The following is an 18935-nucleotide window of genomic DNA, read 5'->3' as shown; positions in this document are numbered from 1 at the left end:
AACCCAACTCACCCTTCCATGAAAATTAAAAAAAAAAAAATTAAATTTAACTAATTACATCTTTGTAATAATGTATTTATAATAAATTCATCAAATACATTATATAGGATAATAATATAGTAGGTTATAATAAATAGAATTAAATTAATTTTAAATGAAAAAAATTAAATCCTTACCTTCCATCTTAGAATGAATACTATATATTGGTTCCAAGGCAGAAGAGTGGGAAGGGCTAGGCAATGGGGGTCAAGTGACTTGCCCAGGGTCACACAGCTAAGAAGTCATTAAAATTCTTATTAAAGTGCTCTGTCCCTACTCATCAACACCAAGGCCCAACTCATGAGTGATACAGCTGCAGGCAGTGGGGTAAATTTAGTAGAAGGAGGTTTCTAGAGTTGGGTCACCAGCCTGTATCCAGTGGCTCTTCCTCCCATCTCAACTACCAAGGAGTCTTCCAAGTCAGAACTATTTTCAAATAATACTAAGACATTTTAATGTCTAAATATTGATCAATATAACTTGTATCAACAAAAACAATTTCGGGATCCTCAATAAATTTTAAGAGTGCATTAGGGCAGGGGTGGGGGGGGAAGATAGCTAGATGGCTCAGTAGATAGAGAGCCAGGCCTAGAGATGGGGAGGTCCTGGGTTCAAATCTGACCTCAGATACTTCCTAACTGTGTCACTTAACCCCCATTGCCTAGCCCTTATCGCTCTTCTGCCTTGGAACCAATATCCAGTATTCATTCTAAGGTGGAAGATAAGGGTTAAAAAAAGACTATAGGGGTCCTGAGACCAAAAAGTTTTAGAACCACTGTCCTAGACCAATGCCCCACCTCAGTAGGCTAGAGAGGTCCTCCATTCTTCTTCCTTGGGTGGGTTAAGAGGGAAATATCTGGACAGGCTAAGCTATACCACAAAAGGAAGCTAGTCTGGTTCAAGAAAAAGAGCTGGGGGTTTTAGTGGATTACAAGCCCGAAAAAAGTGGCATGGCAGCCCCAAGAGAGTTAAAGTACTCAGGTTTCATTATGAGAGGCATCATGTCCAGAATGAGAGACAGAGGAGAGTCCTCCTGTTCTTGGGCTATATCTATGGCATTATGTGCAGTCCTGGTACCATGTTTTAGGAAGGACATTGATACATCAGAACTTCTCCAGGGGGGTAGATAAGTGGCACAGTATCCCTGGGCAAGTCATTTAACCCTGATTGCCTAGCCCCTTCCCTTCTGCCCTAGAGTTGCTACTAGAACAAAAAGTAAGGGTTAAAAAAAAAAACAACCCTTATGCAGAGAAGGATGTGGAAGAGCCTTAAGACCTCATCAGATGATGGCCATTTGAAGGAAATGGAGGTATTTAATCTGGAGACATGCAAGGATCAACTAAGTGGTTCAGTGGATGGAGAGTCAGTCCTAGAGACAGAAGGTCCTGGGTTTAAATCTGGCCTCAGAAACTTCCTAGCTGTGTGACCCTGGGCAAGTCACCTCACCCTATTGCCTAGCTCTTACTGCTCTACTGCCTTGGAATTGATACAGTTTTAATTCTAAGATGGAAGGCAAGGACTAAAACAAAACAAAATGCAACACAGCTGCCTTCAAGTACTTTAAGGGTGGTCCTATGGATCATCAAATAGACTCTTTCTCCTTGCTGGTCAGAGAGAACTAGGAGAGATGAAAGGAGGTAGAGAGGCTGACGCACTCTTCTATACATAGCTAGAACTGACCTAGAGTAGGGAATATACGTGCCTTGTTGGGAGAGCTGAGCAGGTAGTGAGTCTCCATCATGGGAGGATGGACGAGAAGCCCTTGAGAGTCTCAAAAATATGTTCAAGGTCACCTAAACCACCCAACTGCCCACCTAGTACAGGAACTTTCCATCCAGCATTTCCAAAAACTGATCTTTCAGGGCTAGAGAAAAACTTCCTCACAATTAGAGATGACCAAGTGGAACGAGCTGCTTCAAAAGTTCCCTAATACTGAGTCTTCAGAGGCCAGATGACTATTGCTTGAGCAGTTATATGTTTCAGAGAGGGATCAGACTAATTTTTTAAAAAACCTTTACCTTGGGGGCAGCTGGGTAGCTCAGTGGATTGAGAGTCAGGCCTAGAGATGGGAGGTCCTGGGTTCAAATCTGACCTCAGACACTTCCCAGCTGTGTGACCCTGGGCAAGTCACTTGACCCCCATTGCCTAGCCCTTATCACTCTTCTGCCTTGGAGCCAATACACAGTATTGATTTCAAGATGGAAGGTAAGGGTTTAAAAAAAAAAAACTTTACCTTCTTAGTATTGTTTAAAATCTTTCCCTTCTATCTTAGAATCAATACTGCATATTGATTCCAAGGCAGAAGAGCAGTAAGGGCTAGGCAATGGAGGTTAAGTGTCTGAGGTCACATTTGAACCTAGGACCTCCCATCTCTAGGTCTGGCTGTCAATCCAATGAGCCACCTCCTGCCCCCCTTAGTACTAACTCTAAGACAAAAGAATTGCAAGGACTAAGCAAATGGGGTTGTGACTTGCTCAGGATCCCACAGCTAGGAAATGTTTGAATTCAAATTTGAACCCAGGACCTCCTGACTCCAGGTCTGGTGCTGTATCTGCTGTACTACCTAGCTGCCACTGATTGGAATAATTTTAAGGCTCTCTGCAGTCCCAAGATTTTTTTTTGTGACCTCTGATTGAAAGGTGTCTTCTCTCAAGATAGCCCAATCCAACTTTAACCATTAAAAAATTCTTCATTTTATTCCACGAAAGCGTTTCCCATTAACTTTTGTCCATTGATTCTAGGTCTGTTCTTTGGGGGTTAAGAAAAAGTCCAGAATAGAAAATGTGACTTTCAAATACAAGTATCTGGGCCTAGGTCAAAAGAGAAACAGCACCTGAGAATCCTATATAGAGATCATTTGCAAAAAAAAAAAAGGAAGTAGATAAGAAAGCTTGGAAGGAAGTAGATAAGAAAGCTTGGGGACCAGATCACACGCCTGACACAGACACTTCATGTAGTAATGAGAAGAGACAGTAATCATCCAGATTTCTGCTGAAATTTTTTTTCCTTCCCGGTTTTCCCTTCCCTCTCTTTCCCTTCCTCTCCCTCTCCCTCCTTCTCTCTCCCTCCCTGTTACTCTTTTTCTCCATCTCTCCCTCCCTCTATTACTCTCTCCCTTTCTCATCTCCCTCCCTCTCTCCATCTCTTTTCTTCTTTCCCTCCTCCCTCTATTTCTTTCTCTCTACCCCCTTCATTTCTCCCTTTCACTTTCCTTTTTTCCACCTCCCTTTCTCTATCTTTTCTTTTCCCTCCTCCCTGCCTCCCTCCATTTCTTTCTCCCTCTCCACCCCTTCATCTCGACCTCTTTCACTTTCCTTTTTTCCATCTCTCTCTCCCTCTCTCCATCTCTTCTTTCCCTCCTCCCTCCCTCCATTTCTTTCTTTCCACCCCCTTCATCTCTCCCTCTTTCACTTTCCTTTTTTTCCACCTCTCCCCCCACCCCATCTCTCTGTCTGTCTGTCTCTCCCTCCCTCTGTCTCTCTGATAGAAGCAGAAGCTAAAAACGTCTTGACCTGCCTTGGTGAGAATTCCATCCTTGAAAAATGGAGAAATCAACAAAAGGAATTCTATTCCCGGTCTTAATCTCCCTAACAGGGGACAAATGATGGGAACCTTGATGGAAAAGTGACCACTCCCTCCTAGAGCTTGTGATGTGGGGTGAAGAAATCTGGCCCTCATTTGACCTGCACCCTAAATGTCCTCCTAGCTGAGGCTGTAAAGACACTCTGTTAGGGTTCAAAAATCAGCTTCACACTTAGATGAGGCAGACCTGGCCAACATGTGTTCCCTCAGATAGCACGTAAATTCCTTGAAGGCAGAGACCGTCTGTGAATCCCTAGGGTCTATCAGAGTTTAAAATCTATGACCTGAGGATAGGAGGGTCTTCCTCCCTGCCTACTGCTTGACTGATTGCGGGCCTTCAGAAATGGCGTGAAAAAGGCCCGCAGATCTTAGGCTGCCTTATGAGAGGCTCAGCATCCATCCAGGATTGTAGAGCTCACGGTGCTATAGAAAGGAGAGCTGTTATCATGTCTATACATATGGTCACAGCTACACCATGGGGACAAAGGTTTACCTGCTGGCTAAAAATGTTTTTTATGTTTATAAATACAATAAAACTTTATTTAAAATTGTAAGAATTGGGGCAGCGAGGTGGGTCAGTGGATAGAGAGCCAGGCCTAGAGTCAGGAGGTCCTGGGTTCAAGGCTGGCCTCAGACACTTCCTAGCTGTGTGACCCTGGGCAAGTCACTTGACCCCCATTGCCTAGCCTTACTGCTCTTCTTCCTTGGAACCAATACCCGGTATTGATTCTAAAACAGAAGGGTTTGAAGAAAAAAAAATTGCAAGCATCCATTTTAGCTCAAAGGCCTTACTGAAGCAGGCTGGGGGCAGCCTTTGGCTGTCTGGCTAGTTTGCAGACGGTGGTGTAGACGGTGCGGTGTCTGTATCTACCTACGTACGACTAAGCCTGTCCTGTATGTAGTGGGCGCTTAATAATTGAGTAGCTATTTCTCGAGGCAATAGAGATGTGCCGGCGTCGGGGGCAGGCAGGGGCTGTCAGCAGGTGTGCACATGTACAAGGTGATGCAATGCCGTTCGGGGACTGCTGTGTGGGCGTGCTTGCAGGAGGGGGGCCGGGCTGATGCGAGCAGACGTGTGAGGGGACACGTGTATGCTGGGGCTACAGAACGCAGAGGTTCACAGTGCAGGGATGTCGAGGGGGCCTCCACGGGGAGAGCTAGTAAAGCGAACATTGGTTTTTTTTGTTTTTAAGTCTCACCTTCTTTCTTAGAATCAATACTAGATATCAGTTTCAAGGCAGAAGAGCAGTAAGGGCTAGGCAATGGGCATTAAGTGACTTGACCAAGGTCACCTAGCCAGGAAGTGTCCCATATCAGATTTGAACCCAGGACCTCCCCACTCCAGGCTTGGCTCTCTTATCTTCTGGGATACCTACGGGTTCTGGGAACATTGTTAAGGCAGCTCCTGGGAGACTGCCATGGTCACTGGCAACAGACAAACAGCAGCTTCAGACATCCACTCTTTAATGCAAACACTAAATCCAGGGGTTGCCCTCCCCCCAGCCCTCCCAACCCCCCTCTGTGCTCCCCTCCAGCCCCCCCCGCTCCATGGGACATCCCAGCGGTCCCCAGTGTCCATCAGTACGTGAGAGGGGTGAGAATGAATAGCCGGTCCTCCTCCTTTCGGATCCAACGCATCAGCTTGTGTACGGCACTAATGGCGGACACCTTGGTACCCAAGGGGCTGTAGCACATGTACAGCTCAAAGGCTCCCGTCACCTGGAGAGGAAAGGGCTGGTCACACCTCTGGGAACCCCCGAGGGAAGGGTCTGCGTTAAGGGGCAGGGAGAGGGGCTGGCTGGGAAGTCAGACTCATCAGGAAGCTGAGCCTTCGAGGGCAAATGTCATCCTCTGGCTCTAACCATCAGTCCTCGGCCCCAGCCCCATCTCCCCCTACACACAGCCCGGGGGGGGGCTTGCACCCCTGTCCCCCCCCCGGCACGCCCACCCCATGACCCAGGCCAAATGGATCCCGAGCAATGGGAGAAAAGGGGCCTCCTGGGCTGCCTCTGCCCCTTACCAGAGCCAGAAGGTTCTCATTGGGTCCTGTGTAGTAGATGGTCTTGAGGGGGCGTGAGGCATTGTGGGCACGGCTGTGCAGGTACTGGTAGAGGCCCAGGAGGCGCTCTTGTTCCTCCTCACTTGCGTATGGATCCTCGATCTCGGGGCTAGGGAGGAAGCAGATGGGAGGGGAAACGGGGGCGCGAAGGACACTCAGATCCAGAGCAAGATGAGACCAGAAGCACCTACAAATCCGGCCTTGGCCGAGTCTACTCTCGAGGCTCCGTTTCCTCATCTCTAAAACGGGAGTCATCGTCCTTGGGCCGCCTACCTTACAGAGTGGTAGGAAAAGCCCCGGCTAACCTTCTAAAGAAACAGGCGCCACGCGAGTGCACGCATGGGGGGTCCCTGACCATCATCAGGGCCACAAGCCTCGCCTTTACGCCACTTTGAGCTCTAGGAATTCATTTCTTCCCATCATCTCCTCTGCTGGGTATTTATTCCTCAAGGGACACCCTGCTCCTTACTGCCGGCATACGTGCCTTTACGCCACTATGGCCTTCTTCCGGCTCTCACTCTTGGGGCGTTCCTCAGGGGGGCTAGAACAATCAGGCGGCAGGTCGCAAGGGACAGAAGGAATCGGAGGGCTGGCCTCGGCCTCCCAAAGACCGCGGTTCAGGCCTTCCTATCTCTCTCAGGCTTAACTCAGAAGACAAAGTCAATGAGCTTCTCTCGGCCTCGATTTCCACATCTGTAAAATGAGGCTTACCTCCCAGGATTGTGCGGCTCAAGAGTTCTGAAAACCTTAAAACACTACATAAATGCTATTAGTGATAAAGATGATAAGAATAAGAATAGATGGTGCAGTGGATGGAGCTCCCGGCGTGGCATCAGAAAGACTCCTCTTCCTGGGTTCAAATCTGGTTTCAGACACTTCCTAGCTGTGTGACCCTGGGCAAGTCATTGAATCCCATTTGCCTCCATTTCCTCCTTCTGTACAATGAGGTGGACAAAGACATGGCCAACCCGCTTTTCTGTCTTTGCCAAGAAAACCCCAAATGGGGTCTCCGAGTCAGCTATGACTGAAAAATGATGGACCAAATGCTTCTGTGAAGAGCTGCCTCGGGGATGAGCATCCCCCAGGCCTCTGCCTGAGCCTTTCCTTGTTCCCCTCAGCCGAAAGGGTCTGGGGCCTCCCAGGGCAGAAGACCCCGACTCAGACTCAAGCTCTGCTAACATACATCCTGCAGCAAGATGCTGAGATCTATCTCTAAACCCTGCACACCTGCCCCTCCAGGCGGGAATGTTCTCTCGCCTGCAACAGCACACCGGTCGCATCTGAGACCCCTGGAAGGTGTAGAAAGCCTTCGCCTCCCGACCTCTGCTGGAGCTGGCCGGTCCGAAGCCTATTGCTCCCTTTGTGCAGATGAGCAAGCTCAGAAAAGCACGCGGGATCGTGTGCTACTAGGTGTTGGAGGCGGGATTCAGAACCAGGAGTCCAGGCTCCAAAGCCTTCAGGGCCGCGTCAGCCTAGGACAGTCCCTCCCGCAGTGGGACAGGCCAAGAGGGCAGAAAAGCAACCCGGGACGGTGGAAATCCCGCCCAAGTTGGAGCCTCCAATGTGACACTTTTTAGGTCTGTGCTATTGGCCAAGCCTTAGCCCCTAATTACCATCCGGCCTGCAGCTGCCCTCCCGGGGGTGTCATCTCCCCTCTGTCTCCATTTTCTATTTATATCTTGAGTGCTTTACAGATTAATAAGCTTAATACATGTTCTTTCCTTCATTCTACAAAATGGAGCTAATGGCATTCAAAGGATGCCTCTTTTGGCTTTTTAAAAAGTGCTTTGTAAACCTTAAAGCCACACAGAAATGTGGGTTGTCATCATTCTGGGGGGCACGGACCCCACGAACCTCAGATGCAGTGCCCTGTGACTCAGCCCCATCTCTGCTTCAGCCTGTAAGCTTTCCCCGTCCCCTCGCCCTGCCTTGTAGGTAACCCCGAAGCAGGTGCACGGGCTCCGGCCACGGCCATCCGAACCTTCCCTTCAGGGATCTGGCAGGAGCTCACTCACCTGGTGAAAAGCCCCGAGCTTTTGGACTTGTAGATGAAGTGGCGAAGGTCTGGGATGCCCACTTGGGCCACGCTGTAGAAGGGGGTGCGTAGTGCTTCCCTCAGCATGTGGTGGGCCCCCCGCTTTTTCAACCGTTCCTGGAAACGGCGGCGGCAGTCTGAGACTGTGAAGAAGTCCTCTCGGTCGGTAGAGACCAGGAGCAGGCACAGGTCTGTGTCCGGCTCCAGGTAGGAGATGTGCACGTGGAAGAAGCCACCTGAGTTGAATTTGGGGAGGCAGATGGGCGTCCAGGCCTCTCCTTCTCGAAAGGAGGACGAGGAGCTGATGAGATTGAAGAGAAGGTGGAGGTCGATGGGGTGAAGGAACTGGTCCTTCTTCCGCACCAGAGACACCAGCTGGTTCCGGGACAGCAAGATGGAAAAGACGAGGCTCTTGGCCCGGGCCTGCTGCAGGCTGGTGCTCACAGCGTCCCGCACGCCGGCGGCCAGGGGCAGGCAGCGAGCGGCCCCCATCAGGAAGCTGGGGTCCCGGGCCATGAGCTGCAGTAGGTTGTCGGTGATGCGCTCTGAGCCCGACAGCAGCCGCCGCAGATCGTAATTCTGCTTTTGCTGGAAGATGTGATTAAGCTGGGTCCAGGTGAGCAGGCTGAGGATCTGGTAATAGATGTACAACAGCTCCTGGGCTATCTCCTGCTCTGACTGGCGGGTGCGGGCCACGGCCACCAGCACCAGGGGGCTCCGGCGGACAAACACCACCTTGTAACCATCTGGCAAAGAGGCAAGGAGGAGAAAAGCCGGCCAGGTGAGAGGGAGGCCCCCCTCCCGATCCAGGATCCCTCGGGTGCCGCTCCCTGGCTTTGCTGTGGAGTTTCTACCCGCCTAGTAGTGCCCAACTTGAAAACTACCTCCTCCAGGACTTCATCCCTGATCCCCCTCCTGTCGGCATCGACGCGGACTTCACGGAGCACTTTTCTGGCCTGCTGATGTTTTTTGCCGTACGTTATTGTATATGAAAAGGATCTGCTTCAGCCCCATCTTTCTACCGGACTGTGAGATCCCTGAGGGCCAGGACAATGCCTTATTTCATTGCAACTCTACCCTGGCCCGGAACGCAGAGCTCATACCTCAGGTGATATAATAATATATATATATTATAATATATATATAGTATATATATATAATATATAGTATAATATATTATAGTATATATATATATATATATATATATATATAGTATAATATATATAGTATAATAAATGTTGGCTATATTGGGGTAAAAGGCTTCCCAGGAGCTAGCTTCTAACCTCAGCAAGGCTTAGCTTTGTCCTACCAGGTGCCAGCCTTGGGGAGCGCCGAGGACGTTCCCCTTACCCTAAAAGCCCTTCCTGTTCTTTGCCATCCATGATCCCTCATCTCTTCTAAGAAGTTTAATTAATTAATTAATTCCACTCTCCCAGCCCAACCACTGACTCCTGTCTCAACTGGGGATGCATTGTTTGTGGGTGTGTGACTTGTCCTCTTGGCCTGAAGGGGAGATCTATATCTCTCCCCAAACCCAGAGGCACCCTGAGGGCACAGGTTGTCTCCTCCTCAGACCAGGTGCTGCCTGGGGACAAGCGCTTGTCTCAGCTCAGAGGAGGGGCTTCCTAAGAATACTCTCCCTCTCAGACTGGTGGTTCCCCGGGGACAGGCACCGGAATGTGCCAGGAGCTGGGATTATTTCTTCCCTGGCAGACTAAGGAAATCTGTAGAGGGAGGGATGTGGCAGCCCTTAGCCTGAGGAATGCTTGAAGGTATGGGTTACATGTCCCCCATCATCAGATGAGGACCCCCAAAACAGTCCCCTTTCCTGATGTGTGCATGCAGAGGTAATCTGATGTATGCTATAAACTGAATGTGTCCACAGGGGAACTGGGGAGAAATGGGACCACTTCTGCTCTTCCTTCCTCCATAGACTTCTGCCCAAGCCACGTAAGATCCCATCCCCTTCTCTAGGCGGTCCTTACCTGCATGGATGGAGCGAATCGCATTCTTGTCAGCCTCCAGGAAGGACACCAAGGCCACCATGACCCCCATCGTGCTGGAGAGTGCCTCCTCTGAGCCATAACGGGAATACACGGGCTTCCCTGCCTCACTTAGCACAAAGATGTGCTTTTGGTGCAGCCGCCACGTGTTGGCTGCGTCTTCCTCATCCCCCTCTCCGGTCTCCCCCTCCCTTGAGGGCTCGGAGGCCCTTTGATCCCCAGGTCCTGAAGACTCAAGGCAGTCGTCAGGCTCTGGACGCATCTCCTCTTCCAAGTCCCGGGCCACCCCCGTCAGCTGGGTGCTCAGCTCACTGAAGTCTTTGCTGATCTGCCGCATGTCCGTAGCCGTGGCCCGAGGCTGGGTGCTGGCTCCTTCCTCAGGATTGCCCTCTGTGGCTTCCCCAACCTCAGACTCTGTCAGGTCCTCATAAGAGCGGGCATGGACAAACATGGCACCTTCTTGGCCAGCCCCTGCAAACCAAAGAGCCAAATTCTTAAGGGGGGGGCACATCCTCCTTCAGTCAACTCTTCATTATCGACATTGCGGCTTAACCACATAATTTCTCATCGTGGGACAGCCGCTTCTGTACGGCTTTCCACCCCATCATTAATCATTCCGTGCTTAGGGAATCTTAGGGGATGACGGCCAAAAAAGAAGAAGAGAGATCATTTGTGTATCCCTTGCCAAAAGAACCCCCACAACCATACTGACATTCCAAACCCAGACAGAAATTACTTCTGGAGAGGTACTATGATAGTGGAAAGAATATTGGATTGGGAGTCCCAAGACCTGGGTTCTAATTCCGTCTCTGCTATTTACTAGCTGTAAGACCTTAGACAGACTTTAGTTTCCTCAATTATAAAGTGAGAGAGCTGAAGTAGATGAGCTCTAAGAGGTTCTATCATTCAAAGACCCTTACGTGTAACTCTGATTTCCCACACTTTGGCACTAACCATAGAGCAATACTTCATCAGTGCAGATAACTGAGTTGACTATGAATGACACTGCAACAGCTCACAGTTTATTCTCAAATCAGTCCCCTCTCCCCATCCTCAAGGGGCAAATGTAATTAAGAATGATCTTAGGGGAGATGACTGGCCTTAAGACACAGGAGTTGGGACTAAACTTGCCTTACCAGTATTCTCTCTAACAACTGAACCATTAGTGGGGTCCAGGGCTCACCTCCTCATCCTAAAAATATACTACTGTCCTGCTGCCTAGGTGCTGAGACTGAGATACGAGGTAGGATGGAAAAGGACAGAATCTCAGCTCTAAAAGGGACCCCAGATTTGGCCACGTGGTTGAGTGAGTAATTGAGTAAGAATCCTATTATTATAAATTATAATTATAATTATAAAATGGCCATCCAGCTTTTACTTGAACATCTGTGGCAATGAGGTGCTCACTGCCTCCCAAGGCAAAATTGATTTGCCTACAACTTCTCCCTCCTGCCCCTCAGACAGGACTCAAAAGGGCCTTGAATATGACAGCTCTTCAGATACCCAGTGATCACTGTTTTGACACCCTCCCCTGTGTCTTCTCTTCTCTAGGCTAAGGGTTCTGGCAGGCTTTTCAGCCAATTCACAAATGGTTTAGTTTTCAGTTGCCTCATTATCCTGGAATCCTCTCAGTTTGTCAGTAACCTTCCTAAAACCAAACTGAGGGGCAGCTAAGTGAGCTGGGACACTCAGAGAGGAGAGAGCCGGACCTGGAAGCAAGAGATCCCTGGGTTCAAATTTAACCTCAGACACTTCCTAGCTGTGTGACCCTGACTTAGTCCCTACCGGTTTTCTACCTTGGAACTGATACTTAGAATCAATTCCAAGACAGAAGGGAAGGGTTTAAATTTTAAAACAAAAAACTGAATTCAGTACCCAGAACAGAGGTGCTCCAACCAAAGCAGAGGCTGGGGGCACCCCAACACTTTCCTGTGCTTCCATGTTAATGTTCTATGTTGAGGCAGCTAGGTAGCACCATGAATGGAGCACTGGACTTATAGTCAAGAAGACCTTGAGTTCAAATCAGACTTCAGATACTTGCTAGTTGAGTGACCCTGGGCAAGTCACTGAACCTGTTTGCCTCAGTTTCTTCACCTGTAAAATGTGGATTATAAATATTACTCACTTTCCAGGGTGGTTGAGAGAATCAAATGAAATATTTGTAAAGCACTAGGAATGTTGTAGTTTCTATCTAAAATGCCAGCTATTATTATTACTCTTATTAATGCTGTCCAAGAGTGTGTTAGCTTTTTGAGCACCCTCTCAATTGATAATTTATACTGAGCTCGTAGTCCACTAAAACCAGATTTTTTCTTTTTCAATTTTTTTAAACCCTTCGCTTCCATTCTAGAATCAACATTGTGTATTGGTTCCAAGGCAGAAGAGCAGTAAGGGCTAGGCAATGGGGATTAAGTGACTCGCCCAGGATTACATAGCTAAGAAGTAGGAGGCCAATTTGAACCCAGAACCTTCTTTCTCTAGACTTTAGGCTCTCAATCCACTGAGCCACCTCGCTGCTCCCAGACTCTTGCTTATTATCAGATGCTTCTACCAGATGTATGCATGAAAATAATTATGACAGGGAGATGTGTCCACTTGCTTCTTGAAGTACAAAAACTGCAGGAAACTTTGGAATGCCACCATAATAAAAAGACAACAACAAAGTAGAGTTAAACCACATATACTCACAGCTGCAGAAAGAGAAAAAGTCTAGGGAGCAATGGGAAAGATGGCGTATTAAATAAAGGTTTACATGCAATAAAAGATGAATTTCATGTGAAACACTGTTTAGCTCTACCTCCCCTCATCTGCATTTATGAATGTTTTAGAAATTCAGATGATTTTCCTTACATAAAGAGAAGAGTGGCTATACTCTCTCCCTTTACAAACTCTACCTACAAGTGCCCAATGTAAACCTCAAAATTTCTCAGACTTATGAATGTTAGGGGTTTCCCCCAATCTTCTACTTAAAAAAATTCCCTAGCAGATGGTGAGAACTCTACATGAGTGTGGGGGCTCCTAGCTATGGGAGTGTCCCTGCTCCACCCTACTTAAGACTGCTTTAGGACAGAAAACAGCTTGCTAAACAATGAAAGTACTTTGATCCATGCTTATGGAAGGAACAGGAAGTTCTTTGAGTCATGACTGTTTTAGAATTGATACAATGGGATACTAAGTACCTATAAAGGTGGGGCAACTTGTAAACTACTTAAACCTAAAAGGGTGATAACTTATTCAGAGGTTTTTTCTTAATGAAATCTGTCAACACAGCAGCATTTTTTTCTGACTTACTAAAGAGATAAAAACTACTCAGCTGTGAATTCAAAATGGGCGGTCCTTTAGAAACATCTACAGTGATTGGTAGATGTAAAGACTTAGGGGAGGTGACAGAGAAGATTTTGCCCTTAAAAATAAGAGCTCAGAGAAGAGCAATAAGAGGATCTCGATTTCTGACTCTCATTCTGAAGGAGAGCTCCTTGAGGAGCTCCTCTGAGGGGCTCTGTCCCTCTGGGGTAGGAGCTCTGGAGGCTCTTGAGAGAGGCCCTTTGAAACAATCTCTGGCTGGAAGATTCTTTGAGGAAGGACGCTGGCCTGGTGTTACTAGAATCCTTGTTTAGTCAGACCTTGTGGTGAGTGTTAAAAAACTGACTGATTTCTCTTTTAAGATTCAGGTCTAGGCCATATTGGCTTGAGGCCCTTCATACTTATTCCTTTCTTACTCTCTCTCTCTCTCTCTTTGATTACTCATTGTATTGTTAATTAAAATCTCTATAAAACCCAATTGACTTGGGTATTTGAATAATTGGGAATATTTCTCTGGCGACCACCTTATATTTTGATTTTAAACCCAAGACATTGTAGTGAAACATATTTCTGCGGTCAAATTTACTCACCCTCTCTTATATCTATCACAATTTATATCTTCCACTATTTTAATCACTACAGTTTAAGACCTCAACCATTTTAAATCTCACATCAAGCATGGCACGTCATTTCTTTTGGTTCTCTTCTGGACCATGGAGGAGGAGAAGAAAACAAAGCGAAGATGATCCATTCCACTGTCAGGATGCTTCCCCCAAAGTCCTGCCAGGGAAAGTCCCTGTCTGCCTGCCCCATCAGTCTGTTATCTCAGTGTAGGAGGTGGGGCATGCCTAGGTCCCCTAGGGCCTACAGGAAATCCTCCCCCACAGGAAGAGAAGTCATCCTGCTGCTGGATTTAACCATTTGCATGCCCCTGCAGTTCTGAGCTTAGGGCTCTCTGGAACCCTTGGGTTTCTTTAGGTCCAGAGTCTAGCACTGCATGCCTGCATACCTTCCTCACTCTAGGCACATCCAGAGGTTACCTGGTTACACAGAAGCTGCTTCCATGCTGTGAGGATAGCAAAGGAAGAAAGGGGAGAAGGAAACTCATGGGATCTGTCCATGAGCCTTTCACTTCCCCTCAGAATGAACAACATAACAATTCGATGCAAAGGATCATGGTAACAGAAGACCTGAGTTTGGATCCCAGATTTGTCTCTTACAAACTGGGGGACTCCAGCCAAATGGTTCAGGTCTCTGAACCTATTTCTTCATCTACAAGATGGGAATAATCACATTTGCATTATCTACCTCACTGGGTAGTTTTAAAGATCAAAGGAGAGACCCTCCCCCCTTTTTTTCATGCGCACCATAAAAGTGAGCTGCTAATATAAAAAAGCTATGATTGATCGAGGCTCTGTCCCCTGCACAGAGTTGAAAAGTCATGGCAGGAACTGGTTTGAATTAAGATCTCCAAGAACCAGACTCCCAGGGCCCCTTTTCATGGGCTCTCCCTGATGGGGCTGGTCAGTGCCTGCAGACCTCTCCCTACACTTGCCTTACCTGGTTCTGTGCCCTGGGCCAGTCCTGGAGTCGGGCTCTCGGACCGCTCTGAGCTCTGCCCATCAGAGGGGACCAAGGTACCATTGGTAGTTTCCCAGCTTTTCTTCTTATGCACGTCAGCAGCCATATCCCTGATTCAACCTGTACCTACAAATCAGAGAGAGAAAGAACCTTCAGAGGACTGTGTTGGAGCCTGGGCTAACTGAAGCTGTTGAGATGAGATTCTATTGTGTAATAAAATGAGGCCTAGACTTACAATCAGGACACTTGGGTTCCACTCAAAGCCCTGTCATCCACTCACTATGTGATTCATTTCTTCTCAGGGTCAGTTTCCTCACTGATAAAATGAAAGGATTGGACTTGGTCTCTAAGGACTCTTCCAGCTCTAACTTTCTGTGTTCTAAAGTACCTCCAAGCTCTGACATATTTATGTTATAAGGTAAATTCTGGTCCTTACATTCTATATTCTCAGGTCCCTTCTAGCTCTGACATTCTATGTGCCCTGTTATAAGGGCTCTCTCAGCTTAATTATATAGCCTGTCCCCGCCAATATATCTTATGCCTTTATTTTCCTCCATTAGAGCAGATAATCTAAAGCTAATAATTGATAAAAAATAAAATATTTATAGTACAATCAGCTTTGTTCAAGAGACAAATAGGGTTGATTCAGAAGTCTTTTCGACAGTACCAAGAGGAAAGCCAGTACTAAACACCTACTTCTTAAAAACTGATTACATAGAAGCAGGTAGTGTCAGGCATGGAGATAGGAGGTCCTGGATTCAAATCTGATCTCAGACACTTCCTAGCTGTGTGACCTTGGGTGAGTCACTTAACTCCCATTGTCTAGCCCTTACCACTTTTCTGCCTTGGAACCAATACATAGTATTAATTTTAAGACAAAAGGGTCAAAAAAACAAAACAAAACCAACCACTGTATAAAGGAATTGCCCACATCCTCTCTAGATTACCATAGCCTATGAGGATGCTTCAAGTAGTAGGAGAACCTGAGAGCAAATCTTTGGCCCTCACAAGGCTACTGGTTATACCTTTCCTGAAAGACTCCACTGATGTGGTCCATAAGATATACTTTTCCCTTTCCCTATTCTTAAAATGTCCATCTCCACTCTCTCTGTTGGTCCTTTCAAGATTCACTTCAAGTCACTCTCTCTCCATTGCAGACATGGGGATTGTGGACTTGGAATACTGCATAAGCCATCAATCATAGTCAATATATTGGGGGGGGGGTTCTCCTTCATTCTTAAAAATACTTATGAGATGGCATACTGGATCCAGTAAAAAATCCCCCCAAATCTCTTCCATCTAAACCTCCCTATCCTATGCTTGCATAGTAAGGAATGATATACTTGGAAAATAAATGAGATGTAAAATCAAATGACATACATACTAATAAGGTAAAAATTTTTTTTTAAAAAGAAAAGACCTAGTTCAAACGCTACCCTTCCAAGAAGCCTTACTCCCTTCACAATGTCAGGTCACTCTTATCTCATACTCCTTCCAATACACTCTAAGATCCAGCCACAGCCATTGATTCTCTGAAGAGGCAGTAGAACTTAAGCCCCATGGCAAGGACTTCATAGTGAATATATTTGGATCTCCAGTCTCTCCGATCAGTTAATAAAATATTTTTTGGGCAGAATGGACTTATTAGTCATATTCTCTTCTAAGCAGAGGCCAGGAGCATGTTTTTCTGTAACAGATAAACTTCTACTGATAAACAGTTAATTTGAGAGGGTGGGGGAGGAAGGAGGGAAGAGGGGATGGAAGGATGGAAGGAAGGAAGGAAGGAAGGAAAGATCTAGCATCAGTCATAATAAAGAAATAAAATCCCTAAGGCCAAAGCCCTTCTGAGATTCAGGGGTTGGAGTTCTGAGTCCATCCAGATGGCTCAGGGGGTGGGCAGATGGCTTCAAGGCTAATTCTCCCTTAGGAGAGCTCAAAGCTTTCCTGTACCTCCCCCTGCCTCCTCCTCCCACATTTTCTTCTTCCTCCCCCACCCCTTTGCTGAGAAATGCCCCAGTAGGTTACCTGGCCCATCTCTTCCTAATCATGGATCCACTTCCCTCTAGTGGCTTTAGGGAAGAATTCCTAGCCTGATGAAAATAATGTAGATATTTTCACCCCTCTTCCACAACATACACACATATCTTCCATTATGGGAGTTCAACTTCAAAACTCCCCAAATCCCTAATTAGGAGGGACACAGGAGGTCATTTAATCCAACCCATCCTTGGTAGAGAGGGCAGCATTGTCCTGCCAGGGCACAAAGGAGTATCCTCACATCCCACAGTGTGCCCTTTGTATTCCCAAGGTTCCTTCTACCTCTGGCAACAAAGTTTCCAGAATGCATCTTTTTTGTTAGAAGGGGTGTTACAGTGTAGGAACTCACACAAAAGATCAGTGTTGGCTTCCCAAGAAGCCTCCGCCTAAGAAACAGACTTTTAGAATTAGAAGTGACCTCAGAAATGATCTACTTCATTCTGTAGAAGGGCAAAGTAATCCTACTCCAATGAGATGGGAGAAGAGGCTAGTTCCAGACTAACAGGAAGGGAGGCAAGCCAGGGCTGCTAGAGGGTGACTGTATACCAAATGGGTGGAGCAGGGCGGGGTGGCCTGCAGGGGCTCAGGTGAGGCCCCAGGCAGGGTTTGGGTCAGTCCTAGAACTGCAGCCCTGCCCCCTTCTCTGGGAGGACCACTCCCTGCACTGACAAAGGAAATGGGCTTTTTCTGAATGGACGTAGGGCATTCAGGTGTGAGAGTTGGGGTGGTCTCTTTGTTTCGGGGTTCCCAGGCACTACCCCTCCTTTACCTTGCTCCAGCTTCTCCCCAATTCTTGTATGGGGCCAGGCATGGGGAGTGCCCTGAGGAGACGTGCCACGCTGGGCATTCTGATGGCAATCCCACTGGACAGGGGATTTTAATGACCAGAGCTCAGATTCTCACTCTCTTACCAGAGTAAGTCACTTCCTTTTCTAAACCTTCAGTTTTGAAATTTTTGACAGGAGGGGGTCGGTCTAGATGACCTCTAAAATCCCTTCCAGTTCTAAACCCTCTAATTCTGGCCTTTGTGAGAAGCCAGACCCCCCCCCCCCCATTCTCAAGCGGGCCCCAAGACTGATCCCTGGATCCTGTGAGTAGGTGGGCTGCTCTTCTTGGGGAGGGCCCAGCAGCCCACACCTGGCTAGGCAGGTGTGTGGCTCATCCCCTCCCCCGCCCTGAAGTGCCCGGTAGGCCCTCAGAGCTGGTGAATAATGGATCCAGCTGCAACTCCCGCCTCCCTGAACCCTCCCCTCCCCACTCCCAGATCCCTAGCCCACCAACAGAGGCAGGCACACCCACCTGGCTTCTGCTCCAAGAAGGGGGCAGGCAGGTAAAGCACCGCCCTCAGCCAGATTCCCCGGAAGCTGGAGGGGCCCCGACAGGGCCCACCTAGAGAGCGAGGGGTGCCAGGCCCCAGCAGCCCTCACTCCCCCAGCCCCTGACCATGGTGGTCGCCTAACTGCTGACCTCTGGCCCCTGCTGGAACGGCTGCAGCTCGGACCATCCTGTTCATCTCCAGCCAGCCAGGAAAACAGTGCAAAACCACTTCTCCTCCCAAAGGTCAGTTTCCAGCGACTCGGCCCAACCTTCCCTTAGGTTGCATTGTGGGAATTGTAGTCCGAGAGCTGCTCTAGGCCCCGTGGTCCCCAGCAGCCTTCCTGAGCACTCAGAGGCGTGGCCTACGGGAGGAAGCCTCCTACCTGACTGGTGGCTCCCCTCACTCAATCCTCGGCTAGGCCAGGCCTCTGGAAACTCGTTTCTCCTGCCTCAGAGACCTGCTCTGTCCAGGCCTGGGCCTTTGTGACTCGGGCAAATCCCTGAGGTTTAAATGGCAAGCGCTCTGGCTCTGAAGTTTGAGGCCCTGGGTTTGAAACCTAGTTTTGCTATCTCTAGCCCTGGATAAATGTTAGCAAGTAGCTATGAAAGGATGAGGAGGGATGGTTTCCCTTCTGGATCTAAATTCGATACCATTTTAAATTCCTGCCTCTGCCCAGTGGAAGAAGGATTAAACGGGAGGAGGGAGGTTTGATCATAGTATTATATATAGATGATGCACTTTAGTTTAAAAAAAAATGATTGCTTTCTTTTGGTTTTTACATCCTGTTGATCTCTCAATATTTCTCCCCTTCCAAAGTCATCCCTTATAACAAAGAATAACAAGAGGAAAAGAAAAACCTACTTACCAAAAATTATACAACACATGAACTAAATCTAAGATGAGTGTTTCACACCTAGAACCTCCACCTCTACAAAAAACATTTTCATATCTTTTCTTTGAGGACAGGTTTGGGCATGA

General features: G+C 47.8%; 1 protein-coding gene across 3 annotated transcripts; it reads right to left on the bottom strand.

The window, feature by feature from the left end:
* Positions 1 to 5068: 5068 nt before the first annotated feature.
* MON1A (MON1 homolog A, secretory trafficking associated) lies at positions 5069 to 18308 on the bottom strand. Of its 3 annotated transcripts, none has more exons than XM_001368050.4 (6): positions 17939 to 18308; positions 14582 to 14728; positions 9701 to 10189; positions 7696 to 8461; positions 5642 to 5789; positions 5069 to 5340 (listed from the first exon to the last, which is right to left on the bottom strand). In XM_001368050.4, exons 2-6 carry the CDS (start codon positions 14706 to 14708, stop codon positions 5200 to 5202), a joined length of 1671 nt encoding a protein of 556 aa, XP_001368087.1. In that variant the 5' UTR covers positions 14709 to 14728; positions 17939 to 18308; the 3' UTR covers positions 5069 to 5199. The 3 variants fall into 3 exon arrangements, with proteins under 3 accessions (XP_001368087.1, XP_007499940.1, XP_056661023.1); XM_007499878.3 differs by having other exon boundaries at positions 18107 to 18302; XM_056805045.1 differs by lacking the exon at positions 17939 to 18308 and adding an exon at positions 16628 to 16819.
* Between the last annotated feature and the right edge of the window lie 627 nt (positions 18309 to 18935).

This window comes from Monodelphis domestica, chromosome 7 (assembly GCF_027887165.1).
Source record: "Monodelphis domestica isolate mMonDom1 chromosome 7, mMonDom1.pri, whole genome shotgun sequence".
Lineage (NCBI taxonomy): Eukaryota > Metazoa > Chordata > Mammalia > Didelphimorphia > Didelphidae > Monodelphis > Monodelphis domestica.
Note: the sequence above shows the minus strand (reverse complement) of the source record. Positions and strands in the feature narration are given on the sequence as shown.

Excerpts from the sequence above, each read along its gene's own strand:
- MON1A (XM_001368050.4), bottom strand. The coding sequence starts at position 14,708 with ATGGCTGCTGACGTGCATAAGAAGAAAAGCTGGGAAACTACCAATGGT. Across the intron at positions 10,190-14,581 it reads GGCCCAGGGCACAGAACCAG|GGGCTGGCCAAGAAGGTGCC; the intron begins GTAAGGCAAGTG and ends TTTGGTTTGCAG. Across the intron at positions 8,462-9,700 it reads GATTCGCTCCATCCATGCAG|ATGGTTACAAGGTGGTGTTT; the intron begins GTAAGGACCGCC and ends CCTCTTTGCCAG.